The sequence below is a fragment of the Phyllostomus discolor genome, chromosome 4, assembly GCF_004126475.2.
Source record: "Phyllostomus discolor isolate MPI-MPIP mPhyDis1 chromosome 4, mPhyDis1.pri.v3, whole genome shotgun sequence".
NCBI classification, from domain to species: Eukaryota; Metazoa; Chordata; class Mammalia; order Chiroptera; family Phyllostomidae; genus Phyllostomus; species Phyllostomus discolor.
In genome coordinates, this window is record NC_040906.2 from 103,446,122 (window position 1) to 103,455,788 (window position 9,667).

Below are 9,667 nucleotides of genomic sequence, written 5' to 3' on the forward strand. Positions count from 1 at the left end.
TGCATGTAAAGTCTTCCAGCTGGTCATTTTAAAGGACCCAGCAAAACCCAATAAGAATAAACAAAGATGCAATCCATCTTTTGGTGATATCTGAGATTTTGGAGCTTTGCCTATGTTTCCTCATTATATAGGGGCGTGTAAAAATCTAGGGATTTTTAATGTGAAATATTGAGCACACCCAGGAAAAGCAATTTAGACCCCCTCTAATTTCTGGCTCCTGATCTCCACATCTTTTCTACCTACTGAACTGAGGATGAAGAATAAAACTTCCCAAATAACTTCTAAGTCTGGATCTCAGAATGCTGTGCCCTCTCCCTTGAGATTGCTCCTTGGGAGGCTCACTCCTCCCAGAAGCCCCAGTAGGGAGATGATAGAACACTTTACTTTATGTCTGATCAGAACAAACTGATAATTTTAAAGAGCTTGTCTGTGAAGACGTTTAAGCAAAATAAAAGACAATACCAACAAGAATTCGGAAATAAAATGTGTTATAACAATATTTTTATTGTGCATAAGATTTAAAATCCCACCTTGGGACAACTAAAATCATTTTCCAAATTCTAGGCAGCCATTTATTAGTGCTCATCTCTGTCCCAGAATCAGCACCAGGCAGGGGTATTTCTGGAGTCACCAGTACTCATTAGTTTCTTCACACCACATGTGGTCACAGCCTTCCCCAGTACCACCTGGCTTCCTATCTGCCCTAGAACTCTTCACTCAGATGCACACATCTCCAAATCTCAATTCTCTTCTTTCTCCCATCTCACCCCTTGATGTCACTTCTTGTCCAGCCCTAGAGCAGCCTCTGTTCTTTGGGTTAAAGGTCATAGGTCGAATTCATCCCCCTGCCTCCACCCAGCACAAGGGTTAAGATGGTGCTGTTTCTGTTCCCACAGCTGAGCTGTTTGAGATGTATTTTTTCCTACCACCTCATTCCTTTCATTTCATTCCTTGATCTCAGGTGGTAATCAACAGATAAGGAAGAGGATTTTCCCCAAGGGTTAAATGTCATCCTTGGGTTATGGTTTATGGCCATGCCTCCTTTATCCCCTTCCTACTGAGGTCCTGTATCTTCCTATCAGCCAGAAGTGACACCACTGGGAGGAGGGAGGCATCAAGTGGGGTCAGGGGTGGGATGGCAGTACATCTGTTCATGAGGACAATGGATATGACCCAGTGTCCTGTAGGTTATAGATCATCCTGCAGACTCTATCATTTATTCTTTTTAAGATGCTTCTTCCTCGCTTTCCTCATTCATCACACTCATTTTTAGACTCACTTTTTCCAAAAAGCCATGCCCAACTCACCCTCTGCTCTCCAATACGGATTATGCTCCCTCATCTGAGCTTCCCTAACACCAAGGCCACACCTCTATCACAGCATCCATCACCTAGTAGTATAATTTCCTCTTCATGTCTCTGTCTCTTCCCATGAACTCCTACAAACAAGGGAAAAGATTTTTTTTTCCTTTACTTTTATGTCACCAATGACTACCATGCTGCTTGGTTCATAATTAGCACAGAATAAATGTGTCTTGAGGATATGAGTTAATAAACCCTATTATTTTGGGATGAAAATAAGATGAAGAGAGGTGAGATGCCCTACTTAAGATTGCAGGATTGGTTGATTACGAGGCTGGGACTAGAACCCATGTCTTCTGGCTACACATTTCGTATTCTTTCTTCTATACAGCTCCTTCTGCACTGGTGGGGGTGGTGGTAGGATAGCTGTTTGTGGTCCAAGTCCCCAGACCATCTACTGAGCATTGAGCAAACAGTTTGATCAACAGATTGAAGTTTGTCCCATTTTGTCCTTGCTAAAGTCCTGACTCCATTATATCATCTAAAGCCATGATGTCTGTTTCAAGTCTGCCAAGTGACCCAGTCCGTACAAAGTCGTCTCTTTGAGTCCTGTACCTAGAGGAAGCTAACTTCACAATCTTAGGAGCTCAGGAAGAAACTGGACCCTCGGCCCCAGAGTCCAAAGAAGGGAAACACCTTCTGGGTGAAGGAGGTAGTGAAGGTGTAGATGGGTTCCTGGGTCACAGCATTAAGAAAGGTCACCCAGCCCACTTCATAGTCAAGAGACACCCTCACCTGTCGGGGCTGCTCCTTCAGGGTGAGCCGTGTGGGGAAGGAGCCAAGGGCTGAGACGAAGCCCCATGCCAGCCTCATGGCCCACACCCCCTCCTCTGGCCTCAGCCGAAGCTCTCCCTTCCGCTGCACATCCTCACTGACCACACCTATGGTGCAGCTGCCCCCATGAGCCAAGTCTACATTCACCACCCAGGTGTGTCTTCCCCCTGTGAAACCATCGTGGGCCAGGACACAGGTGGCCCTGTCAAAACGCTGAGGGTTGTCTGGCGAGTTCTGCCATTTGTAGGAGAACCGAGCCCGCTGGTGGTCCTCAGACAAGAGGAGCTTGGGGTGGGAAGTCTTGGGGTCTAGAGAGATGTGAGCTGTAGGGAAACCAAAAGGAAGACAGATGTTAGCAGACATGTTATCTCCTCCAAGAAAAGTCTAAAAAGTCCCCCCTAGCACCCACCTGTTAGTGTATCATTACCAACAGTGTGTATAGCGCCTAAGCGAACCAGCACCTGGGAACTTGTTAGAAATGGGTTCTCAGGCTTCATGCAGACCACCTGAACTAGAATCTGTATCTTTAACAAGGTCTTCAGGTGATGGGTGTACACATGAAAGCCCAAGAAGCCTGCCCCAGAGGATGAGTCAGCCCCAGTGTTTTTGCTCCCTCATTCTGCTGTTCTGTCACCTGAAAGAGGATTGATGCCCACAGTTGGGCTGCCTCTACCAACCTCCTGCTGCTGACACATCTGTCCCTCTCCTGTATCTGGGACTTGGAGGACACAGACGCTCCCCTCTCTGTCCACACCTATGGTCATTCAGACTCTGCTCCTGGTTCATCCCAGGTTATTCATTCTGCCTCAGTAAATCAAAAACCTTCAGGGTCTGGGGGCCACTGTCTAACAACAAAAACTTCTGCAGACCCCTGCATATTGTGACTTTTAGTACCCATACATTGAGGCAAAGTGATAAATTCAGATATGTGCTTGGTTTGGAAAGTTCCTTCCAACAGCTCTGGCTTCTCAGGGTCTTTGACTGATAGTGAACAATAGCCTTGAGTGGGGTCCACTCTGTTCATTTCTTCCCCCACCAGCTGCCCTCCTTCTGACAACTTTGAGGGAGGAGGGGCAACTGACCATGGTTCTAAGAGTGTGATTCTAAACCCAGATCAAAGCTTCTGTCATCCAGGACACCTTTCCTGATACACCTTGTCCCATTTTGATTTAATCTTTCTATCCCTTCATCATGTGTAGATCAGAACAGGAGCCAGATGTGTGGAAAGTGTGTGTACCTGTCCTTTGTTCTTTGGCAAGCCTTGCAAAAGTAATAATGTGTAAATTTATGTGGGTATGTGTGAATTTTTGTGTGAATGTGTGTACATACGTGTGTATATATATATATATATCCTTTTCAATTTTGGATTCTTCTCTCTCTCCCATCCAGATATAAGCTGCTTACCTGGTTCATAGTCCAACTCAAAGCAGAATTTTTCTGTATAGAGGAAATAAAGCAGGATGAGATTTCACTAGTCTCACAAAATCATAGAATGGTTAATGATGGAGAAACTGAGCCCCAGAGAAGAGAAGAATGAGAGCTGGAACCCTCCAGACCAGTGTCCTAAACTTGAGCAGGTCAGACAGAGCACACTGGTTTCTCACTCATTTGACCTGGATCAAACTGAGAATTTGCATGTGTAACAAGTTCACAGGGTCTGCTGCTGCCGCTAGCTGGGAGCCCACTTTCAAACCCATTCCCCTAACCCTAAGCAGGTGGTACCCTGTCTTGCTCACCTGTGTCCTCAGTGCTTCCCACAGAGCCAAAGACATAGTAAATGCTAAAAAATATATATACCCATTTAATGAATGGATACATGGGCTAAGTTATTTCTTGTTCTGCTTGGAAATTTTTGAGATACTCAAAGGACAGTTTTCGATTAGAATAAAATCTCTCACTACCAGGTCACTGGGAGTGCTTGCAGGAAGTGAACTTGTGGGGAGAGGTCTTCTAGGGTGACACTTTTGTGGGTGGGTCTTTTAGAAATAGGTGGCATCATTCATGATGTCATATGTGTCACAAGTAGCTGTTAGCAAAGAGCCACATTCCTGACTTTCATGTCAAATCCTCCACACCATCTCCAACCACTCCCTGTTCCAGAAAAGGGGGCACAGTCCCCACAGGGTAGTCTGACTCTGAGAACCAAAGTAACTGGAAAATGAAGCAAAGAGGAGGGAGGTAGGTCAGCATTTTTCTTTTTACCAAGGACAAAAGGAAATAGTGTTGCTGGTTATTAATTAACAGTGTTCATCATCAAAACTTATCACATACTACGAATGCTTCCATGGATTTTTAAATGATTGAGAATAATAGATTTTTATTAATCATTATTGTTCTTATTGCTTAATGCCAATCAATCAGATTTGTATTTTTCAAATCAGTTAAATTTTTTCTATAAATCTTCACCTTTATTATTTCTTTTCATTGTCATATCATCCCAATAAGCAGATTTTAAAAGATCTGCAAATAAGGAGACCAAGGCACTGGAGGGTACCCACCTTTGGGAAGTGCCAGTGCTGGGCAGCAGAGTGTGGGGCTGCACCTACAGCCAGGATTCATGCCCTGTGGCATGTGCAGACCTGGGAAGCACTTACCCAGAAACAGTTTCATCTCCTTTTGCAGCGGGAAGACCTGATGGGGGAAGTCACGAATTCTCTGGCCCAGCTCAGGGGACACACCCTCTGGTTTCCGGCACTTTCTAGTTTCACATCTAGGAGCACGGAATGGCAGAGTTGGAAATTCTCCTCCTTTGTGATACCTCCAGACTCAACCAATCACCTTCTTCTAACTAGGCATGAAGGTGCCAGTTCCACCAGGATGGACCTGTTGCCTGCTCTTGGGCAATGCTATGCAGGCATGTGTATCTACCACTGTATATGGGAATGCATTTGAGTAAGTGAAAGTGTACCTAAAAACTTTATCCTAAATATGAGACTGTTGTGAATTTGTATGATACTAACTGGGCTTGTGGTGCATGTGTATGTGCATGTGTTTATGTGGGAAAGGAGAACTACCATATCACTTACCTTATCAGAGTGCTTCTGATATTCTAAAAGGGAGAGAGAGAGAGAGAAAGAGAGAGCAGGGTTTCAGTTTCTATCTTCCTCCTCCCATTTTTCTTATAACTAGAAAAGACAATACCGTATTCTTAGCTCTGGATAGAAAAAGGACACAAAATCCCCAGAGTCACAGTGTTTTAGGCTTTCCGAGGCTTCCAGGATCATAGAGCCCAACCCCTTTAGTTTATAGATCCAGATGGTGAAGTGAACTCCCCCTGATGTCAGAGGCAAAGGCAAGTATCACCCAAGGTCTCCTGTGTGCTGGTCTGAGTGTCTCCCCCTAAATCATGCTCCTTTCTGATACCTTGTTGAGACCCCACTATCTCTCCTGAGGAAATAAAACAAATCAGGAAGAACTTCCTAACTGGTGGGCAGTGGCACAGAGAATAGTTTGCCTTGGAAGTAGCAGCTGACATTTGCATAGTACTTGATGCTTTTCAAAGGGTGCTTTCATTTGTATTTACTGCTGGGTCCTCACAAAATCCCTGTGAGGTAGAAAAGGAAAGTGTCTTCCCTATTTGATGGATGATAGCATGGACAGACACAGACCAGGGAAGCAAGGACTAGAACTCAGAACATCTGGTCCTGTGACCCATCTGCCACTGACTCTAGGGAGCCCAAATAGGCAGGACAGGGGCAGGTCTCACCGTCAGGAGCTCTTTGGCCGGCCTCTCCTTCTTCTCCTCCAGTTCTGCAATCAGTGAGCTAAACTGGCACATCTCCCTAGTGACCAGGACATCAAACTCATCCTGTTGCTTCAGGATGTCCCCATCCAGTCTCTCCAACTGGGCTAAGAGGATAGTGTGCTGCTCCTCCAGGACCTGGCTCAGGTGTGCAAACTCAGAGATCACTCTTTGTCTCTTGGTGGCCACCTGAGTCTGAGGGGACCAGAGGAAAGGCCAACATGAAGTTATTCCTCCTCCTCCTTTTCCTCCTCTTTCTTTTTTTCCTTAGTTCATTCCCATCTCCCTCCTGGCCCAGATCTACATCCTTCAAGGTTCATTGGTAAAGTCAGAGTCCCCCCCCAACCAAGGTCCCCAGACAAACTTGGAAAGGCAGCATACTTCCTTTCCACCTGCCACACTACTTCTGGGAACTAGACTATCCAGCGTTGCCTCAGAGGAGGCAGAGGAGAGGCTCTGGGGACACCCTACCTCCTGCCTTTTGCAAACTGCACATTATGTGCATAACACTAAGTTGCATTACAGGCACAATCCCACTTCAGTCCTTGTAGAAATGCCATGAGGTAGTGAAAATTTTTAATCTCCACTTCACAAAAAATAAAAAGAATAGAGTTGCTAGGAGTCATTGAGCTAGTTAGTGTCAGAGTCAGGATTCAATTCGGAATGACCATCGAAGCCCTATATGCTGTGCTGTCTTAGGTTCAGAGAGGCACTGGCCCCTGAGGAAGAGGAGAGGCCAGGTAGGGAATGATGCCTTACCAGTAGGACTTGTATCCTTTGATTTTCTCTTGACTGAATTTCTTGAATCTCCTCTCTCTCTTTTCTTAGACACTCAAGACACTTCTCTATCTGTTCCTGGAGAGAAGGAGCATAAAATATTTAAGATGGAAACATGGTTTGCTAAGGGTTGTCATCTTGTCCAACCCTCTGCTTCCAGAGAAGGAATGGCCCAAGGGAAGGAGTCACTCCCTCGGCTGACAGTGCCTCGGCCTTAATTGTCCTCCATGGCTTACTCTCTTTGGGTCATTTTCCTCTGGCTTTTATCATCCAAGAATTTTGATCAGGGCTTTGGCCCTTTATCCTGTGTCAACATAGGCTGCAACTTGATACTCCCACTTGAGCCTTTCTTTCTTCAGGTAAAGCATCGATGTATTTTGCCTTTAGTAAGTGGAATCTGGGATCTGTCATGAGCTTGATAAGCACTTCTTTGAAATTATTTCAACTTTCTCACACGCCCCAAAAGGAGCACACCCAAACAACCCCCTCTTGTGAATGTAATTGATTTTTTGGTGTATGATTCTAAAGGGGAGAATAAACTTAGATAACACAAAGATAATTAGTGAGCTGTTTTAAAATTGCTTGCTGTAGAATAGAGTTAGGAACAGGTACACACATGTAAATGTATAGGTAAATTTAAAAATACATATAGAACTCTCAACATCAAATACTAATTAATTGACACATATACCCACTTATACTAAAAATATAATACACAACTAAAACTAGCACACACTCATTTAATGACAGATAAAATTATACACCACATATATTTTACTTTCTTATATACAAACACTAATTAATTCACAAACATGAGCACTCAAACAGTAACATTTACACACTCAAATATTCAGCCCAAGCACAGTGCACACACTGGTAAACATGCAAACATTAATACATACCCATACCACATGTGCCGTCATTGCCTCAAATACAAACTCACACATGCTCAGACACACACACACACACAGTCACATTTTAGTCAGTCATCCTTTTAACAAGTGTGTGCTGAGCTCTTCTTTTGTATTGGCCATAAATGAATAACATAGACCATGCTTCAAACACAAACACATGGTCTTCCATGCCAGGGTCTATTGCCTAGGTAATGACAGGGTCAGGAGACAGAATTTGGCTCCATAGTGGCCCAACTAATCCACTGATTCTTAGTCCAGATCCACCCTGGAAAGGCCCCAGTTTGCCCTCTCCTACCCTGTAGGGTCTTGCTGCCTCCTCCAGGAAGCGCACAGTATGGGCTCGGTGCTCCTCAGCCTCCCGGCACACCACACACAACTGCATCTCATCATCCTCACAGAAGAAGTAGACCTTCTCCCCATGCTCCTGGCAGACATCCTCCTCTGTGCTTGGCCTGGACACCAGCTTGAGGCGCTCAATATTCTCTACCACACTGGCCAGCTGCCAGTTGGGCCGGAAGCTCCCTGGGCGGAAAGGCTCCTTGCAGAGTGGACAAGTGGGGGGCTCCTCGGGGTCTGGGCCCGGGATCTCACAGTAACGGGTGAGGCAGCCACGGCAGAAGTTGTGGCCACAGTCGATGGTGACTGGCTCCCTCAGGGAGCCTTGGCAGATAGGACAGTTGACTTCATCTTCCAGGCTGGTCACAGAGGTGGCAGAGGCCATGGTGCTGCTGTGTCTGGGACCTCCTCAAGGTCACCCTCTCTGCTTGGCTGAGGAAGAAGGGCTAGGAGAACAGTGAGAAAAATACACTCACACACACATGTGCACACAGCCAGGGACAGACACATCTTAAGTACACACTGACACCCTCATGGTCATACACACACACAAGGGCAAGGCACCCACTTGCATTTCTGGTAGCCAGAGCTCCGCTGTCCTCCTCCTAAAGGAACAGACACACACCTTCCAACAACAGAGTAGAGAAGTAGCAGTGGTGGCAAAAAAAGAAGGGGTCACAGCATTGCAGAGATGACCTCAGTTCTCTCTGGACAAGCACACATGACCTAGGACAGGCAGTTCCTTCTGTCCATGCAGAAACATTCACAGCAGAAGTGGTCGTATCTCAACTGTTCACAGTGGAAAGGGATCATTCTTCTTGTCACAGCAGGAGGGAGAGCCATGGTGCCACCCCAGTCTCCTTGCCTATGGCCAGCTGTCTCCAGGGAGATGGGACATATCAGCCAGCCCAGGGGAGTATGGGGACCCAGATAAGACAGCTATGCCCAGAGAACACGCACAGGCTACTTTACCAGTGATGCCCTGGCTGGCCTGCCATAAGCTTTCAGAGAGGTATCTGTGTGAGGAAAGAGAAAGATAACAGCAACAGCCTTTGTATTCGATGACAACATTCCTCACACTGAAACATAGGATCTTATTTTTAACTCTCATTTGCTCTACTGCTGTTAGGATATGAGCTGGGCTCACCCAGGCTATTTTTATGGGTGGCCATAATTTGCACTCAGATCTGTGTGTCTCAGAGTCATGCTGTCTGGTAAAAACAATGTGAGCCACATATGCCATCTAAACTTTTCTCGTAGCTGTAATATAAAATGTAAAAAGTGAAAACAATTTTACTATTTTATTTAGCCTCAAATCTATCATTTTAACGTATAATCAATATAAAAATCATTAATAAGATATTTCATTCATTGGTGCTGTCTTTGAAATCTGGGGCATATTTACACAGACAATGAATGTCACTTGGTACTGGCCACCTCTCCACTTCTGCAGCCACATGTGGCTGAGGGGTTGGTGTGACAGCACAGCTCCCAGGAAGCATGCTTAGCTGGTAGGTAGGTAGGGTGGAAGAAAGGTGATGCATAAAACAGCTGACATGCAAAGGCAGTGAAACAGGGTGAGGCTAATCAGCAATGCAAAAGTGGAAGGAGTTTTTCCTTGGTTTTAGTTACAGGTACAGGTGAGTGGATGAAGAACTATGGCTGTTTGATCCTTGTCTTGGCTGTGAGTCTCAGAAGAGCACAGGCTGAAAGTTGGCAAACTCAGATTGACCTCACCTCTGTGTCTGTATAGCTCTGCCACC

At 45.5% G+C, this 9,667-nt stretch overlaps 1 protein-coding gene across 4 annotated transcripts; it reads right to left on the bottom strand.

Moving 5' to 3' along the window:
* Nucleotides 1–482: 482 nt before the first annotated feature.
* On the bottom strand, nt 483–8,916 carry LOC114493891 (tripartite motif-containing protein 10). 4 transcript variants are annotated; one of them, XM_036023740.1, is made up of 8 exons: nt 8,530–8,915; nt 7,864–8,350; nt 6,637–6,732; nt 5,842–6,072; nt 5,162–5,184; nt 4,730–4,845; nt 3,540–3,572; nt 483–2,458 (listed from the first exon to the last, which is right to left on the bottom strand). In XM_036023740.1, exons 2-8 carry the CDS (start codon nt 8,287–8,289, stop codon nt 1,941–1,943), a joined length of 1,443 nt encoding a protein of 480 aa, XP_035879633.1. In that variant the 5' UTR covers nt 8,290–8,350; nt 8,530–8,915; the 3' UTR covers nt 483–1,940. The 4 variants fall into 4 exon arrangements, with proteins under 4 accessions (XP_035879633.1, XP_028364455.1, XP_035879635.1 ...); XM_028508654.2 differs by having other exon boundaries at nt 8,473–8,915; XM_036023742.1 differs by lacking the exon at nt 5,842–6,072 and having other exon boundaries at nt 7,864–8,916.
* Between the last annotated feature and the right edge of the window lie 751 nt (nt 8,917–9,667).